This window comes from Mustela nivalis, assembly GCF_964662115.1.
Source record: "Mustela nivalis genome assembly, chromosome: 17".
In the NCBI taxonomy this organism is placed as follows: Eukaryota; Metazoa; Chordata; class Mammalia; order Carnivora; family Mustelidae; genus Mustela; species Mustela nivalis.
Genome location: NC_139036.1, coordinates 18,024,309 through 18,044,554, shown reverse-complemented (window position 1 = coordinate 18,044,554; position 20,246 = coordinate 18,024,309). Strand labels below are relative to the sequence as shown.

Genomic DNA, 20,246 nt, shown 5'->3' with positions numbered 1-20,246 from the left:
GAGGGAATCAGGGTCTCTTCAGCCTCCATGTCTTATCTGCTCTCCTCCCTGGGTCACTGAGGAACAGTAATTACGCCTCATTGGAAGCTTTTCCTTTGGAACTGAGCTTGATAAGGGAGGCCAGATGAATGCTAAGCTCCGACTCCGGATGTAAAGACAGAGCTGTTAGACTTCCTGGCTGGTGACTGTCCCTCCTCTCTTCAGGCACAAGCCAGAGACCTTCCTGTCTTTGCAGGGTTTACATTGAGCTAGCAGTGAGCAAAGCTGGGAGCCTCAGGCATCCCTCAAAGGGAGCAAGCCTGTTAAAAATAAGAATCTATTTGGGGATGAGAGTGTCACTGTATAAATAAAAGTATCAGCGTCCCAGAAGAACCAGATGTCAGCAAAAGCTGCTTTCTGTTCTGAGACAGCAGGCTTCTGGAAGGTGCCCATCAGAAATCTACAGTTCCCTCAGGGCTGACAATGGGGCTAGCCTGGGATTCCTGCTTCTGAATTTCTAAGTGCAAGGAGGCTCTCCCTCTCCAGGTAATGGGCACCTGAGAAGACCAATGGCAAGGAAAGACTCAGTCTGTCTTCCCAGCGAGGTCCCCATTACCCCTCACCATCAGCTCGCGAACGGCCTGATACAACTTCAAAGCTAACGCCCACCTTGCCCCTCCCACCCCGTGACTCCACACCAACCGAGGCATGGTACACACGACAATGTATCACGGATTCAGACATTGGGCAAAGTATATCCTCCCCAACACCCAGTTCATAGCTGTCTCCCTGGCCTCCAGAGAGACAGCACCACCATGTTGGGCGTCTCTCCCATCTCAGGCCCTCGGTGTCCTGACCATTGGGAATCCCTCTCTGTGTAGCAGTGCCAACCTGCTGTTCATATGGACTTCATCTAGGCTCTCCCAATTCCCCAGAATCATACTGGTTTTCTTACTCATGGAGCACTGCTGCCTGCACAAGGGCATCCACTATTGCTGAATGGAGGCAGTCTGAACTTGACTATTCTTGCCCCTTTTACTGTTTGGCCAACAGTAAAAACAAGGAAGGGACACAGGGCGCCTGGTTGACTCAGTCGTCAGGTCTCTGCCTTTGGCTCAGGTTCATGATCCCAAGGTGCTGGGATTGAGCCCTGCATCGGGCTCCCTGCTTGGCAGGAAGCCTGCTTCTCCCTCTCCCACTCCCCCTGCTTGTGTTCCCTCTCTGGCTGTGTCTCTCTCTCTCTGCAAACAAATAAATAAAATCTAAAGGGGGAAAAAAGGGGCGCCTGGGTGGCTCAGTGGGTTAAGCCGCTGCCTTCGGCTCAGGTCATGATCCCAGGATCCTGGGATCGAGCTCCGCATCAGGCTCTCTGCTCAGCAGGGAGCCTGCTTCCTCCTCCTCTCTCTCTCTCTCTCTCTCTCTCTCTCTCTGCCTGCCTCTCTGCCTACTTGTGATCTCTCTCTGTCAAATAAACAAATAAAATATTTAAAAAAAAAATAAAGGGGGAAAAAAAAAAAGAAATGAGTAAGGGACATCACCAAAATGAAACGCTTTTGTGCTTCAAGGGGTTCCACCAACCAAATGAAAAGACAATACACAAAAAAGAGGAAATTTCTGCAAATCATACACCTGATATGGGATGTGTGTCTAGATGCTATGTCTATAGATAAAGAACTCCTGCAACTCAATAATAAGGTAAGCTATTTTTTTTAAATGGGCAAAATATGTAAACAGACATTTTTCCAAAGAAGATATACAAATGGCCAAAATATACTCGGTATCATTAATCATAGGGAAATGCAAATCGGAACCACAATAAGATACCGCTTCATTCCTGCTAGGGTGGCTATAATAAAAAAATCAGATACTAACACACACTAATGAGATTGCACAGCAATCAGAAACCCCATCTGCTGCTGATGGGATTTTAAGATGGTCCCTGGCCACTTTGGATGAGAGTCTGGCTGTTCCTCAAACAGTTAAACACAGAGTTAATCATATGACTTAGATATTTCACTCCTAGGTTTGTACCCAAGAGAAATGAAAAACGTATGGACTCACAAAAACTTGTCCATGAATGTTTATGGCAGCATTCTTCACAATATCAAAAAAGGGCAAACAACCCCAAATGCCCATCTGTGAGTGAATGGAGAAACAAAATGTGGTCTATCTCCACAATGGAATGGTATTCAGGCACAAACAGAAACAAAGCACTGACACATGCTGCAACACGGATGAACCTTGAAAACATTAGGATAGGTGAAAGAAGTCGCAAAAGACCACACATATTGTGTGATGCCATTTATATGAAACGTCTGAAATGGGCAACTCCATAAAGATAGAGAACAGATGAGTGGTTGCCCAGGGCTGGGGTAGAGGAAGCTGGGAGTAAATAGGGAGGAGATGCTAATGGGTACAGAGATTCTATATGGGTGATGTAACTGATTATGGTGATGACTGCACAACTCTGAATATACTAAAAACCACAGAACTGTATACTTCAGGTGAATTGTATGGTACGTCAATTTGTCTCAATTTGCTGTTAAAAAATACATGAGTAAGATATGTTAAGATGTTTTGGCATCCTGGGATTAAATAGGAACATGAATAAATTTATAGTATATGGCCAATAAACCATTTTATGGCATGGGGCCAGGGTGGCCATCCAGGCTTCCCCCAAATTCCTAGCACACAAAGAGCTCTTCTTCCAGCCCTCACGTAGAGTGGACCCTCTGTCCACTCAGGCTTCTCAAACAGGGTCTAAGGCGGAGAAAGAGCATAGAGAAATTCCCCCCAGCAGGAAACGGAAGAAATGTGACATGTTCCTCTGTGCCCGGGGAACCCTGAGGTAAAACAGAAAGGTGCCAGTCTCACTCTGCACATCCACTTCCCAGGTACTCTGTGGTTCAGAGGACTGCTTTGGTTCCTGAGTTCACATATTTGGGCTGCCCTGTGCTGGTTGACCCAGTAAGGCAGTCTTGTAGGGGAGTCACGTCTGGGAGGTATTCTGCCTCAGAGAGAATCCAAAGATTCGTTTTGCTTATATGGAAAGAGGGAAACATTCCAATTGGGGATGTCACTCCAGTCACAGGAAATGAAGGCAGAAAGGGGTCAAATGGGCTTGGAACCCAACCAGAAGAGCAGATAGAGGCCAAGTGCCTGGTATAGGAAAGGCTACATGGTACAAAGTCAAGCTCTTGGTGCTGCAGGCACCTTTGGGCACAAAGAATGTCTCCAACTTTTCACAGGTCTGGGAATACTCTAAAAAGGCAGACGGCTTGCTAGCTAGCTAGCCCTTTTCCTTCTACCTTCTTAAGCTCACAATTGCCTTAACCCTAACCTAGGACAGAGGCCAAGAGAACAATGGACTTGGGGCTAGCAAACACCATGGGTTGTTTCTTTATTTAGGGGTGCCTGAGATCCAGGACAGGGAAGAACAGGAAGCTGGGAAAGGACACTGATTTCCCATTGGGCCACTGATGAGGCCCTCGCCTTCATACCTAGACAAGGACCGGAACCTTTCAGCTGCCCTCCTTGCTGCTTGGCCTCTCCCTCCCTATAACACTCTTAGCAACACCAAGAAAATTCTTCCCAATATGTTATTTTGGTCAACAGGGGGATTCCTAGGGGTCGTAGAGCCTCAGGTCAAACCATACTACTACACAGCCTTCGAGCCAACACCTACATCTTGTATTTAAATTAGGACTGTTTTTCCTGATTAGAAAAGCAATTTATGGGGATGCCTGGGTGGCTCAATCAGTTAAGCAGCTGCCTTTGGCTCAGTTCACGATCTCAGGGTTCTGGGATCAAATCCTGCATTGGGCTCCCTGCTCACTGGGGAGTCTGCTTCTCTGCTTCCCACTCCCCGTGCTTGTGTGCGTACTCTCTCTCACAAATAAATACAATCTTTTTTTTTTTTTTAAAGATTTTTATTTATTTGTTAGAGAGAGAGAGAGAGATACAGAGCGCAAGCACAGGCAGACAGAGTGGCAGGCTAGAGGCAGAGGGAGAAGCAGGCTCCCTGCCGAGCAAGGAGCCCGATGTGGGACTCGATCCCAGGACGCTGGGATCATGACCTGAGCCGAAGGCAGCCGCTTAACCAACTGAGCCACCCAGGCGTCCTGATCTTTTTTTTTTTTTTAAGTGAGTTATGTTCATTGTAAAACATCTGAAACAAAGTATACATAAAGAAAGAATAACATAAAAATCACCCTGATATAGTCAATGTTACTATTTTGATATATTTACCTTTAATCAGTTTCCTACAAATACCTGTAACTTTTAAATAAAACTGGGATCATATGCTACATATTGTTTTACAAATTTTTTTTCTTTTACTTGATATGTTTTCTTTTTTCTTTCTTTAAAAAATTATTTAAGGGCACCTGGGTGGCTCAGTTGGTTAAGTGACTGCCTTCAGCTCAGGACATGATCCTTGAGTTCTGGGATCTAGTCCCACATGGGGCTCCCAGCTCTGCAGGGAGGTCTGCTTCTCCCTATGACCTTCTACCCTCTCATGCTCTCTTTTACTCACTCTTTCTCTCTCAAATACATAAATAAAATATTTTTTTTAATCATTTTAAGATTTTTATTTTTTATTTTTCTTATTTTTAATTTTTTTAAAATATTTTATTTATGTATTTGAGAGAGAGAATGAGAGAGAGCACAAGAAGGGGAAGGGTCAGAGGGAGAAGCAGACTGCAGAATCATTACCTGAGCTGAAGGTAGTCACTTAACCAACTGAGCCACCCAGCCACCCTTATTTTTATTTTTTTTTAAAGATTTTATTTATTTATTTAACAGACAGAGACCACATATAGGCAGAGAGGAAGACAGAGAGAGAGAGAGGAGGAGGCAGGCTCCCCGCTGAGAAGACAGCCCAATGCGGGGCTCCATCCCAGGACCCCAGCATCATGACCTAAGCCGAAGGCAGAGGCTTTAACCCACTGAGCCACGCAGGTGCCCCCTTATTTTTATTTTTTAAAGATTTTCTTTATTTAGGGGTGCCTGAGTGGCTCAGTCCTGGGCTCAAGTCCCACATTAGGCTCCCTGCTCAGCAAGAAGCCTGCTTCTCCCTCTCCCTCTGCTTGCTGCTCCCTCTGCTTATGCTCTCTCCCACTATCTCTCTCTCTCTCTGTCAAATAAATAAAATCTTTTTTAAAAAAATAAAATTTTAAAAGACTTTATTTATTTGAGAGACAGCGTGTACATGCTAGCAGGGGAAGGAGCAGAGGGAGAGGGACAGGCAGACTGTGCTGACTGTAGAGCCCCACATAGGGCTTAATCCACAACCCTGAGATCATGACCTGAGCCAAAATCAAGAGTCGGCTGTTCAACTGACTGAGCCAGGTGCCCGTTTTTATTATCTTTTATTTTTAAGTAATCTCTACACCCAGCATGGGGCTCAAACTCATGACCCCAAGGTCAAGAGTCTCATACTCCACTAACTGAGCCAGCCAGGTACCCCTGTAAATGTTTTCTTAGTATTCACCTTAAACATAACTTGTAATGACTGTCTGGTATTTCCTTATCTGGATGGTCTGTAATTTATGCAACCATTTCTCTGATGTTGGAACTGAGGTCCTTTTTAATTAACATTCTTAAAGATAAACATATGTGTACATAGCTATTATTCCCTTAAGGTAAATTCCCAAAAGTAGAATCATCAGGCAAAAGGGAATACACACTTTTAAGTTTCTGTGATATTCCATGCCAAACTGCCTTCCAGAAAACTTATACCAAATGGTAATTCCCACCAGCAACATAGTAGAGTGTCTATTTCATGGTATCCACTCCAGCACTGTGTGTTATTGTTATTTTTAATATTTGCCACTTTACCAACATCCTTGTTTTATTTATATTTATTTATTTATTTAACATTTTATTTATTTGAGAGGGAGAGAGTATATGAGACACAGATAAATCATGAGCATAGGACAGAGGGAGAGGGAGAAGCAGACTCCCCACTGAGCTGGGAGCCCAACCAGGATTTGATCCCAGGACTCTAGGATAATGACCCAAGCCTAAGGGAGATGCTTAACTGACTGAGCGACCCAAGCACCCAACACCCTTCTTTTAAAATTCACTTCTTTGTGTATATAAATGAAGTGAATCAATGATTGATATTTGCTTCAAAACAGTCTGGGTGGTGGGTGGAAACAGTAACAAAGCAAGGCTGGTTATGAGCTGATAACTGTTCAAGTTGTAAGATGGGTACACAGAGATCATTATACTATTCTCTCTAATACCACATATATAGAACTTATTCCATGATTTTTTATTAAGGATTTTATTTATTTATTTGACAGACAGAGATCAGAAGTAGACAGAGAGGCAGGCAGAGAGAGGAAGGGGAAGCAGGCTCCCCACTGCGCAGAGAGCCTGATGTGGGGCCTGATCCCAAGACCCTGAGATCATGACCTGAGCCGAAGGCAGAGGCTCCAACCCACTGAGCCACCCAGGCACCCGTTATTCCATGATTTAAAAGATGAAATTAAAAAAATTTATATTTATTGACTACTAATGACTTTGAACACTTTCTACAATTTTTAAAATCAGTCACTTAGGGAAGCCTGGGTGGCTCAGTCGGTTAAGTGGCTGCCATCAGCTCAGGTCATGATCTCATCAGGGTCCGGGGATCAAGTCCTGCATGGGACTCTTTGCTCAGCAGGGAGCCTGCTTCTCCCTCTGCCTGCTGCTCCCCCTGCTTCTCCTCTCTCTCTCTGATAAATAAATAAATAAATAAAAATCTTTAAAAAATACCAGTCATTTATATTCCTCATTTGCCCCTTTTTTCCTGTGAGGATATTAAGTCTTTCCATAAGGATTTTATACAGGCTTTTCATATATTAAAGAGTCATAGTTCGTCCATGAACTGTAGGTATGTTTTCCTAGTTTGTCCTTTAACTTCCTCTTAGTTCATGGTGGGTTTGTTTTTTGTTTTTGACCAATACAAATATTTAAATAGGAAGTCAAAGTGTGTATCAGCTTTTAGGGTCTACCTAGCATTTCAGATGAAATCTCTGAAAAGAACATCAAGGGTGACTTTGGCCAGTGAAATCCAAAGTACAAACATCCCAGCTATAGTCTTGTGTGGTAGCAGTCGCAGAAGAGGATCTCCCTAAGGACATTAATTATTTTTTAAATGTTAATACTAATTGTGTTTTATCCTTTAAGCTGCTTCCTTCCCTTCCTCCAAAAGCTGCCATGCCTGCCAGGAGATTTCCCTTATTTGCTGTGCCTAGGAGCAGCTTGATTAGAGAATTTTCCTTATTATTAAATAATAATATATAATAACAGCATAATTATATTAGTATAACATATAATAATAATAATAGCACTGTCATAATAAATTTTTAATGCCTTCTACAGGTATTATCTTAAAAACACTCAAAACAACCGTATAAGGTAGGTGTAATTTCTTACCCTTATTGGGTATAAAACTCAAGGATTAAAAGCGTCAAGGGACTCCCCCAGACCAGTCAGGATCAAATCTGGGATTCAAAGCGGGTCAATGCTGCACTGGGCAGCATTGGGCTACTCTCCTCTTGGAAACCTCAGTTTGGTCTCTAAGGCAATTACCCTCAACTCTCACCTTCTATTTGTTCCTGATTAAGCTTTCAGTCTGCTCTCCCACTAGAGGTTTTCCACATCCCTTCTGATGCTCCTTTGGGACCTCCCAATGGTCCCGGGCTGCACCTTCAAATGGACTTGCATTTGCTGTGGACTTTCTCCTCTTTCATCCTCACATCTGTCTCCTCCTCCCTCCCACCCTCCCCGTCCTCCTGCCTCCAAAAAACCTGCTCCACACAGAGCAGCTACTCTGAAGCCCTGGTGATGGGAGTGATGGCTGAGCACGGAGCAGAGTGCCCTACTGTGGACCTAGAGGGCTGGGTGGAGGGGAAGAACCAGCTGTGCTGCCAAGTAGGAAGCCAGACCCATTGCTACAGTGACAGATGACAGGGGAAAACGCTCAGGACAGGCAGCTTCCTGATTCTGGCTTCACGACTGCACTCACAGGTGGGAACACAGGCCCCCTCCCCAGGCTCTGGGTGCTTCCCGCAGCCACTTCAGCTGCTTCTGCAAGGGCTGGGGCTGGAACAGGCTTGCAGGGCAGAACCCGGCCTCTCCAAGCCCGCCTTGCTTGCTCCGGGATACAGTGGTGACTCATTCTCAGCCCCTCAGCCGCCCTGTAAACAGGCTCTGGCTGTGTGACCTTCCCAGAGGGGAAAACAGCAGCTGCAGGCAGCACCCGCCTGCCCCCCCTCACCCCAGCCCTGAATCCTGGCCACGGAATAGGGCTCCTGGACAAGAAGACCCAGAGGCCTGGGCTCCAGGAAGGTGACAACAGGTTGGCCTCCTTGGAGGACCCTCTCTAAGATGCCTCTCTACTCAGGGGCCCCCACGACAGGCCTTGGCTGGCAGGCAGGGACAGAAGGGCCACCGTGTTTCCCCTCACACTGACTGCAAATCCACGGTCTCCCAAGCCCATCAGCTGGGGACATGCCCGGGGTCTCAGGGAATAGCCACAAGGCCCCTTCCAGAGGTAAGCCTTGTCCAGAGGTGGCTGGTGGACACACCCGGAGATCTGTACAACCTGTATAGGCTGGGATCCACGTACCAGTCTGGACAAGCAGACTCAGCAAAGCTGGGCTATTTCCCAACCCCAAACAACCGGGCAGCTCCAAGTGCACATTGCCAGGAAAAGGTCCTTGTGGTCACCTTTCCGCTCCAATGCTGCAAGAGGTGGGGAGGAGGGACTCCACTCCCGAAACTACCTCGTTCGCCTTCCCAGCAGGGTCCAGACCTGCTGATGCCTCCACTACACTTTCTGTTCACCCCCAGACGCTGAACGTGTCACATGGTAAAGCAAACTCACAAGGGAAAACACCTTCTGATGGGTGAATTTTTCCCAGGTCAATGGTGATCAGCTGGCTATTTTGGGTTCTTAAGGCACAGGATAGAAACCAAAAGGCAGAACTGGTTCCAGGCATGGGGAATTGTGTTCACCTCTCACCCAGGCTCCCAGAGGGCTGGCTGGGGTGCTGTGGGGATTATCTCCTGATTGTGGAAATGGGTCAGCCAAGCAGAAATACCAAAGTCCCACCACCCCACCCCACCCCCCGCCAGGGCACATGTGCTTCCTTGCTGTACCCTGAAGCCTTTTCTTCATCTCTTCTCAGTATTTGAAGAAGGCTTTTTATTTTGTTTTCATCAAACTCTGGTCCCAAATCCCATGGGATCATTTCTCCCTCAGATTGAAAGTCAGACTTGAGTGAGTCAAATAGGAAAAGTCCACAGAGAAATTTTTCATTGAGGACCCTGACAACATTTTGTAACCGCTTCTCCAGGAGGTTTCCAGCTCAGTATTCCCTGTCCCACCCACATGGACGGGGGCTGAGATGGGGGGGTGGCGAGTAATGAAGTGGAAAAGATGCGTCCACAATGTTGGCTGCATCTGCTCCCATCTCCAAGCAACCCTAGGCCGTGGATTGCGGGGTGGTGGCCCAAAGACACCGCCTCAGCCGCCGGCCGGTGTTTGCACTCCAGCCAATGAAGCGAGTTAAAGGGTTGTACAAACGTTAGACATTGGGCAAACAGACCAAAGTGTGCTGTCCAGATATCCAGCGGGGAAGCTGAAGCTCTCTGCCCCAGGGAGTGCTCTGTTCCCATGGAGTATCACCCTCTTCCTCCGAGGCTGTCTCAAGGCCCAGCTCAGACCCTCTGCTGTGGGCACCTGGGAAGGCCCCTGACTGGCATGCAGCCCATCTGGCGTGGAAGCCAGTCTTGCCCCTCTGAGCCTCCCCTTTAGGGGCAAGGATCACTCACGAGTATAGACCTCTCAGGCTCCACTGGCTATCTCGCCCCACTCTGTGGGGGGAAAAGGCATTCTGCCAACCCAGGGGGCCCCCCTCCACCAATGGAGTGATAGCTCACAGCCCCTGGTCACTTTATTTATACCACAGCTCATGCAACACAAACCTCCTTAGAACTCAGAAAGTCCCCAAATTAAGGTTTCCATGGCAACACATTCCCCCAGATTCCCAGGTTATCACATAGTGATTATCCAATGCCCCAAAGAAGTTGTAGGAGATATGATTTAGGGAGCTCCTAAAGGTGACCCTGAAGACTCCTTTGTCCCCCAAATTAGAACATGGGTGGGAGACACAAACACAAAGTGCCATTGTGCGGCTAGCCTGGCGTCTTTGGGAGCCAATCCTGACAGTTCTGCTTTTTAAAGGCCTGGGCTGAATCAGAACGAGATTGGGCTCTGCTCAGCAGAAGTCTCGGCCAGCCCTAAAACATTGCCCAAGAGCTCCAGCTCTGTCCTCGCTGACCTGCTTCTCATTCCCCTTTTGGGGTCTATTTTGGAAAGGAGAGCCCTGAGAGCCCTCCTCTGAGACCCTGTTGGACAGGAGAACACCCACTGAGATCCCCCAGGCCAGGGCAGCAGTGGAGGGGGAACATGACTTAAAAAGTGCTGAGGGAGCTGGCCCATGTACACAGAAGGAGTGGTGGTCAGCAGGAGGTGGGGTGAGGGAGTGGGTGTCAGCCCCTGCTTTCCTGACAGGAGACAGGAATTGAGCAGCTTCTTGGCGCCTCTGGACCAAAGGGTGTGAAGCATCAGATAACATATATTTTAGGTTTTGCAGGCCAGATAATCTCTACAGAACTACCTCACTCTGTCCTGCAGCACAAAGGCAGCCACAGACAATAGTAAATAGTAGGCATAGTTGTGTTCCAATGAAACTTTGTTCACGGGGGCGCCTGGGTGGCTCAGTGGGTTAAGCATCTGCCTTCGGCTCAGATCAGGATCTCAGGGTCCTGGGATCGAGCCCTAGTAGGGCTCCCGGCTCAGCAGGGAGCCTGCTTCTCCCTCTCCCTCTGCCCCCCAACCCTGTTCCTGCTCCCGCGTGTGGGTGCACTCTTTCTCTTTCAAATAAATGGATAAAATCTTTGAAAAACACACAAAAAACCAAAACTTTGTTTATAATCCTCCCCCCACCAACCACAATTGGCAGCCTTTAAGCAGCAGGCGTGAGCACTGGAAGCCGAGTGGGGTAGAAGGGCCCACAGGGACCCCCGGGCCAAGCGCAAACAGACCCATCTGCAGACCCACCTCAGAAACAGCCGCAAGCCCTATCTGACCAAAGGGCGACTTACAACTGGGCACAGGTACCAAAAAAGGAAAATTCCACACATTCCCATACCTCCTCACTCCCCACCTCAACCACAGCCCCCAGCACTGCCTCCTGGCAGACAGTCTCTGCCTCCCTGTCCTGCTGTCCTGCCTGCTGCTCCCCTGCGGTGTGTTCAATAAACTTCTATCTCCTTTGTTCTTCTGCCTTGGGTGAATTCTTTAACCCACTGAGCCACCCAGGCGCCCCTGCCTTGGGTGAATTCTTCCACCGCCAGTCCTTCCACCCAGCTGGGTTGCCCCACACCTACCAGTGGTCTGGATTTGGCCTGGGGGCAGCAGTTTGCTCACCCCTGCTCTAAACCCAAGAATGGAGACAAGCCTTAGGAGACAAGCCACCAGACTCCCTTAAGCAGATCTCTGCTAACCAAACCCTTCAGGTTAACAATCAGATGATCTCACTGTGTATCTTGTGTACCTTTGACTCCCGGTGGGACAGTGAGGAGCTAATGCAAGTGTTCCTATGCAGTGCTTTTGACCTTCACACAGACCTATGAGAGGCTGATGAAAGCAACAGAGCCACAAAAAAAATGCACCAGCACGTACACAGTTTGCTTGCATACAATCTCAAGGGAAGTACAGCCTACCTTAAGCTTATTCATGATCACCCAGAGGCCTAAAAACCCTAGGGTAAGATCCCTTGCTCACCCAGAAAGACAGCAAATTTGTTTTTATAGATCAAAGAGTTCTCACAAAACACTTAAAAAAAAAAACAAAAACACAGACAAAACACACAAAGAAACAATTCACAGAATATAAATGACCACAGAAAAAGAGGTGGAAAGATGCTCTGTCTCACAAACATAGAAAAATTTTAAAAAATCATGGTTATACCATTTTCACCAGATCAGACTGGCTAATATTTAAAAGGCTAAAAACAAGGTCTGGGGAAAGGGTGTGGAGAAAGGGCCACTCTTACCCATGCTGATACAATAGTATTAGGATGGAACCTGTGGGGAAGGCCAGCAATCCCACTTCCAGGAATTTATTTTACGGGAAGATATGTACAGGGGTGTTCCCTCCAGTAACACCATAAACTGGGAAGACTAGAAACCAACTCAAATGTTCATGAGCAGGAAACTGGTTGAGTAAATTATGGTATATCTATATTATAGAATAACATAGAACTGTTTCATAATGAGGCGGAGCTCTAGAGTTTAAAATAATAAAGTAGAGGGGCGCCTGGGTGGCTCAGTGGATTAAGCCGCTGCCTTCGGCTCAGGTCATGATCTCAGGGTCCTGGGATCGAGTCCCGCATCGGACTCTCTGCTCAGTGGGGAGCCTGCTTCCCTCTCTCTCTCTCTGCCTGCCTCTCCGACTACTTGTGATCTCTCTGTCAAATAAATAAATAAAATCTTTAAAAAAATAAAATAAAATAATAAGGTAGATTTCTAGGTACCGGCAGAAAAACCTGTGAAAAGAACTAAATGAAAAAGGCAAACTGATAACAGCCTGTTTTTAAAAAAAAGGACAACATTGGTATATGCAGATTTACATTCTAAATTGCTGAAAGTGTGCTTATAGAATTTTACAGCCTATACTTTCTATTTCTAAAATATTGACTTCTGAAAATAAAAACATTTTTGTCTATGATCATAAAAAAGGAATCCAGAAATCGAATTGTTATAGGCCTACTAGCCTCCTCTAAATGTTCCTTGAAAATTATAAGCTCATTCTTTTTTTTCTTTTTTTCTTTTATAAGTAGTCTCCATACCCAACGTGGGGCTTGAACGCACAAACAGGAGATCAAGAGTCATAAGCAAGCGGGGGAGGGGGAGGGGAGACAAACCGACTCCAGGCTGAGTGTGGAGACTGACATAGAGTTCGATCCCAGGACCCTGAGATCATGACCTGAGCCAAAATCAAGAGCCAGACACTCAACAGACTGAGCCACCCAGGTACCCCCTGCCAAAGGCTTTCTTAAAGGTGATTCATGGTGTGGTGGTTTTAACCCACTTGTCTTCTACTTTATTACAGTAAAACATCTTTCTTCATCTCAGAGCATAAACTCCTGACATTCAAGGCCCGTCTCTTTTATCCCCAATTTTATCCCTAAATTCTGCCATAACATAGGCACAGCATGACCAAAATAATGGGAATGATGCCAGGTTTTTAATTTTCATCTTGATGAAAGAGCTGGTCATTTTCATGCTGTCAAAGAACAAACAGAACCATGACTTTTGTTTCACAATTTACACAACTTAGTGGGATTTGTGTACTTTGGATAGTTCTGAAATATTTCTTACTGTTTCGACATCTGTTTTCCCCCAGGAATTTGAGAAGGAGGGGGATACATCCATTTAAAAAAGAAATCTACCTGGTTAAGAAAATAGAAGTAACACACCAAAGAGTACAAAGTCAATCTCCCTCATATCATAGAGGACAAGGCCGCCAGAGTTCCTAGAGATGCACGTATCACTCACAGCCCTGTGTCACGCACACCTGCGTGTCACCTACGTCCAAAGTATACCACATACACAGCCCCCCTATGCCTTTCACACCTAACACAGAGTTTTCTGAACTTTCCATTTCCGTGGGCTCCCACCAGACAGTCATACCTTCCCACCGGGACAAAGTTAACCAGGCAAAGCACACGAAGGGGCAAAAGAAGAGGCGCTGGGCCAGGCCCAGGCTTACAGCCTGCAGGCAAGGGGTCACACAGATGCCAGCACCTCTCTGAGCTCCTTCCAAGAAGACCGGCATCCCCAGGGCTCCCTCAAAGCCAAATAAATGCCCCTCAACAGCAGGACTCCTGACTCTTAGTGGAAAGGGTCATCAGAAACCAGAGGCCCGGGGCGCCTGGGTGGCTCAGTGGGTTAAAGCCTCTGCCTTCGGCTCTGGTCGTGGTCCCAGGGTCCTGGGATCGAGCCCCGCATTGGGCTCTCTGCTCCGCGGGGAGCCTGTTTCCTCCTCTCTCTCTGTCTGCCTCTCTGCCTACCTGTGATCTCTGTCTGTCAAATAAATAAATAAAATCTTAAAAAAAAAAAAAAAGAAACCAGAGGCCCCTGCAAATCGGAATGGCAGGTACCATGTTATAAAAATGTTTGTCACAGAGAACCTGAGGCAAGCCAGACTTTCCTGTCAGACAGAAATCTCTCTGAAGAGTACAGTATTCTTACTTCTTTCTCACTGGCCAGCTCTGAAGGGCCAGCCTGTAGAGAGCTCCCTTCTTCCTCCTAGGGAAGACATGTTTGGCCTTCTTTGACTGACTTTCTTCTAACAACCTCTCCCACCTCACAAAGAAGCACGTTCTGTGGTATTCTGCTGCTACAGATAAGGTGGCACACTGGGGTGCCTAGGTGGCTCAGTTGTTAAGTAGCTGCCTTCATGTCAGGTCTGGGATCGAATCCCACGTCTGGCTCCTTGCTCTACGGGAAGCCTGCTTCTCCCTCTCCCACTCCACTTCCTTGTGTTCCCTCTCTCTCTCTCTTTTTTTAAGATTTTATTTATTTATTTGACATACAGAGACCACAAGTAGGCAGAAAGGCAGGGAGGGAGAGAGGGAGGAAGCAGGCTCCCCGCAGAGCAGAAAGCCTGACATGGGGCTCGATCCCAGGACCCTGAGACCATGAACTGAGCTGAAGGCAGAGGTATTAACTCACTGAGCCACCCAGGCGCCCCTTGCGTTCCCTCTCTTGCTGTCTCTCTCTGTCAAATAAGTAAAATCTTTAAAAAAAAGAAAAAGAAAAAGAAAAAGACAGGGGGGCACTCAAGCATCCCAAGAAAACATCTCTCTCCCCAGGGTGGCAGCTCTCTATACCCTGGCATTCAGTAAACCATGACAAGTGGCAGCCATGTACACCCTTGAATTTTTCATTCCATTCTGGACAAAGGCAATGGTTCAGGGTGGGGAGATTTCAAGGGAGGGTTGTTTTTAGGTGGCACTGTTAACCAGAGCCGCCATGGGAAATGAGAGAAAAGAAAGTGGATGGCAGCTCTTTTCTCTCTACTCCTGTCTTCTCTGGGCACGTGGCTAGTGAGCTGGCTTCCTCAGTATGTAAGCCAAGGTCAGCAGGCAAGGGATGGGCCTGCTCCAAGAGCCAAGTTCTGCTGCCTTCAGGCCTACCTAGAGAACCTCCGCAGCGTAGGAGGTCATGACTGGCTTTTCTGCCAGGCCACTTCATCCCCAGCAGTCCTCTCCTGCTTGGGATGTCCAGGCACAATAGGCAGATGGAATGTAAGGAAACTGAAGCCAACAAAAGCTGCCTCAAACTCACAGAGCAAGGATTGAACGAGACATCTTTAAAAAATCAATACTTACTGTTAATGAAGTGAAAGTCATGCACATCCCACCAAAGCCATTCAGAGCCAGGGAAACGAAGATGAGCACAGAGAGGGCTGTAAGGAAATGGAAAGCTCATCATCGGGGAACCACAGCTGAGCTTCCGGAAGGCGAGGGCCTGGCCCAGTGCCTTGCAGGGAGCAAGCGGAATGGATGACAAGCCATCTGGGGTTAGTGATGGACACCTGGGGAGCTGGAACAGCCTCTTCTTCACCACCCTCCTCTTGCCTATTTTACAGAGCCTGGGTTCCTGTGGAAGGTGTAGCCCCATCCCCCTTCTCCACTAACCTTAGCAGCAAGCCACAGGCCTAAAGAAGCTGCTTTCTCCAAAACCAAAAATACAGGTGCTCAAAAATTAGTGGATGAGCCTGGCCAAGATTTTGGCAAACCTCAAGTGCTATTTTGGTGTTTGTTCTGAAAGTCCTTGAAGCAATGACTCTACCTGAACAGGGCTGGGGACCAGCTGGATTCAAAGCCATCATTTTTTTCTTTTTAAGTAAGCACTACGCCCAACGTGGGGCTCGAACTCATGACCCGAGATCAAGGGTTGCATGCTCTTTCAACTGAGCCAGCCAGGTGCCCCAACTTCTAATCCATCTTTATAGTGCTGTCCTGGGCTGCCTCAGGGGACTCAGCTCCCAAGTTATGCACACATCCCTCAGCTGGCCTGGTTCTAGAACTCAGGTTGGCATCAGAGAGGGCATCGAGGCCTGGCCTAGCTTGGTGATGGGATGGGAGTATTGCACACCCCAGGAGCTTCTCTCAGACGTCTGTCTGGAGTGACCACTGTCTTACTCAGTCCCCCATTTAAGACAAGTGACAGGGTGAAGGCTAACAGGCATCCCCCTCTGACTTGAGCAGTGAGCCCCAGGCCTGGCATGGCTACAGCAAGCAGGTCTGAGAGCACCTCTGGGCACTCTCTCCCCAGTTCCTGCCCAAAGGGTAGAAGAAAAGCATACTCACAGTTCGGGTTACTTGCTCCATAGGCAATCAGCAAGCAGGAGACAGCAAAGCAGGCACTAAAAACAAGGAGAAACAGTACATTATTTATTATTACTGTTGTTATTAATGGTATTCTTAGGAAGTACTTACTATGGGTCAGATGCTTCCAGATATTTCACATACATTCTCTCGTTTAATTTAACAGTTCTGAGGAGTACAATCGGCTCCATTTTACTGATGAAGAAAATAAAACCAAGAAAGAAAAAACCAGGGATGCCTGGGTGGCTCAGTTGGTTGAGCTGCTGCCTTCGGCTCAGGTCATGATCCCAGGGTCCTAGGATCAAATCGGGCTCCTTGCTCAGTGGGGAGCCTGATTCTCTCTCTGCCTCTGCCTGCCGCTCTGCCTGCTTGTGTTCTCTCTCTCTCTCTCTCTGACAAATAAATAAATAAATAAAATCTTTAAAAAAAAAAAAGAAAGAAAGAAAGAAAGAACAAACCACACATTCTCACAAAGTCTCATAGCCAGCAGCTGTCTAAGCTAGAATTCAGGGCCCAAAAGCAGATCTGATGAACACCACACTACACTATCCCCTCCCATCCTCAGACTGGAGAGGCCAGGGTTTGGAAGTGAGTGGGCACGACCCGTTCCCCAGGTTCCTACGCCCACTCTGCAGAGGTGTGGCAGTACCCCACCAAGCATGAGGGAGCTGAGCGGCAGCTTCTGAATCCTGTCTGCTTAGCTCCAACCTGGGGACCAAGGCCTCTTATGCTCCAAAGAATGAATGAGACTGATCCTCCACCCGTTCCCTTCGAGGTCACAGAGCTCACCCATTGCAAACTACAGCCCTGCAGATGATCATTTCCAGCGGCACTGGTTATGGGAGGGCTGCGGGCTGAGAGGACCCACTGCTTGGTGGACTAACCCTGAGTCTGGCCGACTGGAGCTTTATAGGCCAGGGGCATGCACCTCAGGAAGTGCAAACCAGTGTTCTTAAGGACAAGCAACCAAGAGCCTTCCCAAGCAGGCCCCAGGGCCCCGAGCCTTTCTTATGCAATACTAGCACACAGCAAGGACCACAGGACCTACTGATTTGGTGGCAGAATGGAGAGAAAACCCACTCTGGGTGGGCATTTAGGGAGCTGACAGTGCGGCTGACAGCAGGGACCAGGATTCTCCACAGTGGGGATCTCAGTCCAGGAGTCCCACCTGCCCAACCCCAGCCCCTGCACTGACCTGCCCAGCAGCCTGAGCTTCCTTGGGCCATATTTGTCCATGACGATGCCTAGAGGCAGGGTGATGGCACTGAGCAGGAAGGAGCCTACGGTGAACGCCAAGTTGAGCATCTCATCCTGGGCCTGGCAGCTAAGCCAGCCATTCATCCAGCTGATATCCTCGGATTCCTGCTCCGGCTCTGCTGTGCCCCCCACTGTGCCGTTGGTAGCAATATCTGTATGTGTAGAGGTGTAGAGAGAGGGAAACTTGATCACAGGGTTGAGGCAGGGATTCCCAAAGATCAGAAGGGCAGCTGCACTTTCAGACCCCACTGGAAATGTTAGGGCTGGCTCTGGCTACCCCAGGCAGGCTTGACTGACTGTGCATCTGGCCCCAGCTCCTTGGAGCAGTAACGCAGAGGCTCTTATCTTTCGTAAAGCTCGCAAATCTTCTGGAGACTCCAATAAAGGAGTCTATGCTCTTCCTCCTCCAAAAATGCACACAAAGGCTTGCCCACAGTTTCAGGGGTTTCCCGTGTCCCTTGAGGCACACATGAGCCCCAGCTTGAGATTCCCATTTGAGAGTAACCTATATCAGAGAAGACTAAGACTTAGGACCCAGCCTAGGCTGTGGGGCCACAGGCCGGCTGGAAATCTCAGCAGCTCTGTCCGTGGAAACAGGCTTCAGCCAGTCTATCAGGGCTCCACCCTAGACCACCTGAGAGGGACAAGCTGCTGGGATCACTGCAATGCCCTGGTTCTCCTCGGTCAACCAAGGTGAAGAGCAGAACCCCTTGGAGAAGCTTTTTTTGTTTTTTGTTTTTTGTTTTTAATTAATAGTCCTAAGTCATTAGCTTTCACTTGTTAAGGTCCACCTTTCTTACTTTCCCTGCTGGGATCATGTTTTGCTGTCCCTGAGGCCACACCTGTGCTACCTGCAGTCTCGGCCCTAATCGCCCCTCCAAAGTCCACCCAGCCCCAAGAGGGTGAGACATAGGGAGGAAGAAGTGCTGTGGCAGCTGCAGGCGGGAGGGTGGAGCACAGGCCGGAAGGCGGCAGGGGAAGCCTCTCCTCTCAGGGGCCCAGCTAGTTAAAGATGCTGACTAATCCTTCCAGAGAGGAGCAGCCTCTGATTAGATGCGAGGTCACACTGGGAGAGGCGAGGAAACACCTCTCTACTGATAACTGCCCCCTTCCCGATTGTGGCCCTCTGGCGCCAGGGCCGTAAAGCTGAGGTCGGCAAAGGCCTGCCCAGGCCTCCCAGGGCTGCCCCAAGGTCATGGAGAAGGATGCACTTAGGATGAATCATGCTATGTATGCCAGCCTCTCACCTACAGCCCCTGCGGGGGGCACATCGATTGAGGGGGAGGGGCCAGAATCTGGCCTCTGGGTTTCAATTTTGGTACCTCTACTTCCTACTTGGATAACCTTGGAAAAATGACTTAATATCATTCTACCTGTTTCTTTATTTGCAAAATGGCACAATACGGTAGTTGTATCTACCTTTTAGAGTCAGGGGGAAGATACATGAGGAACTCCGAACAACACTCTAGAGCTTACACGGACATAGAAAGTGCTCGATAAACAACAGCTATGAGCTGCTATTATTATCTCTATTGTGGGAGGCCTGGGATGGTGTAACTGGCCAGCAGTGGAGCTGGACAAAGGCACTGAGCGCGGGCTCCCACAACGGTGTGTGTGTACCATGACTTTGTGTCTCATCTCCCATTGGGCTGGCGGCCCACGTCTCCAGCACCTCACCCAGGTCCTGGGGTGCAGCAGGTGTTTACCAAATGAATGAAAATGATGGGAGTACTGCAGTCGGATCACCGCGGCCAAGAGGATACAGACAAAACAAAGGAAACAGGAAGTATGAAACCAAGGAGAAGACAGAGGGGATTTAAGGAGATGAAAAGCACAAGGTTAACCTTCTGAAACCACAGAAATGAAACCTAACAAGCCAGATTCTCTCCCAACCGCCAAACCCTGCCCCTCTGTCTCCTCAGAGAGGCCCCACTACGCTGACAGCACAAACACAGACCAGCAGGATCATCAGAGTCTATGAGCATCCAGGTCAGAAGCCCCACATGCATTGCCCTAGCCGGGGCCCGGAGCTGCTTGTCCACAGAGCATAGCTTCTGCAAAGGCGGTGCTGCCTCCGAGGCCGGCGCTGGTTTCAGTGGACGGCTCGCGGCCAGCAGCAACAGGAACTGCACGTGAAGTGGGAGGACAGGGCCTCCACACCGCAACAGCCATTTCCCGGTTGGTGTGCAGATACGAGCAAAGCAGCATACAGCCGTCAGAGGGAACAACGGGTGGAGAAGGCGCCTCGGGGTCTGGGATCACTGGCTTGCGAACCCTGACTGGCCGCTCGGGGTCTGGGACCACACTAAAGAACACAGGAGAACTCAGGGCTTGGAGGACTCTGGGTCTGCGGCTGCAAGCAGAGACAGCCAGAGCTAGACAGGGAGCCAATGGAGCCAGGAAGCACTGTCTCTGAGTAGAGGCCCCAGGGTGCCTGCCCCCGGTTTTCCCAGAGCTGGACCCATAAACCCAAGACTGTACTTGCCACAAGAGAGAAGATAAATCCCAAGGCAATGTACTCAAGGCAGTCTCCCTGCTTTGCTGTAAGTG

General features: G+C 48.4%; 1 protein-coding gene across 12 annotated transcripts in view; it reads right to left on the bottom strand.

Annotated features, from left to right (window-relative positions):
• Positions 1–20,246, bottom strand: part of SLC43A2 (solute carrier family 43 member 2) — a 40,357-nt gene that overhangs the window by 12,360 nt on the left and 7,751 nt on the right. For 8 of the 12 annotated variants that reach the window (XM_082707113.1, XM_082707110.1, XM_082707114.1 and 5 more), the window contains 3 exons: positions 17,635–17,848; positions 16,422–16,477; positions 15,438–15,514 (listed from right to left, as the gene is read on the bottom strand). In XM_082707113.1, the coding sequence (XP_082563239.1) occupies positions 15,438–15,514; positions 16,422–16,477; positions 17,635–17,848 (347 nt within the window). The remainder of the gene's footprint in view (positions 1–15,437; positions 15,515–16,421; positions 16,478–17,634; positions 17,849–20,246) is intronic. The other 4 variants (XM_082707107.1, XM_082707105.1, XM_082707115.1 and 1 more) reach the window with 1 other exon arrangement.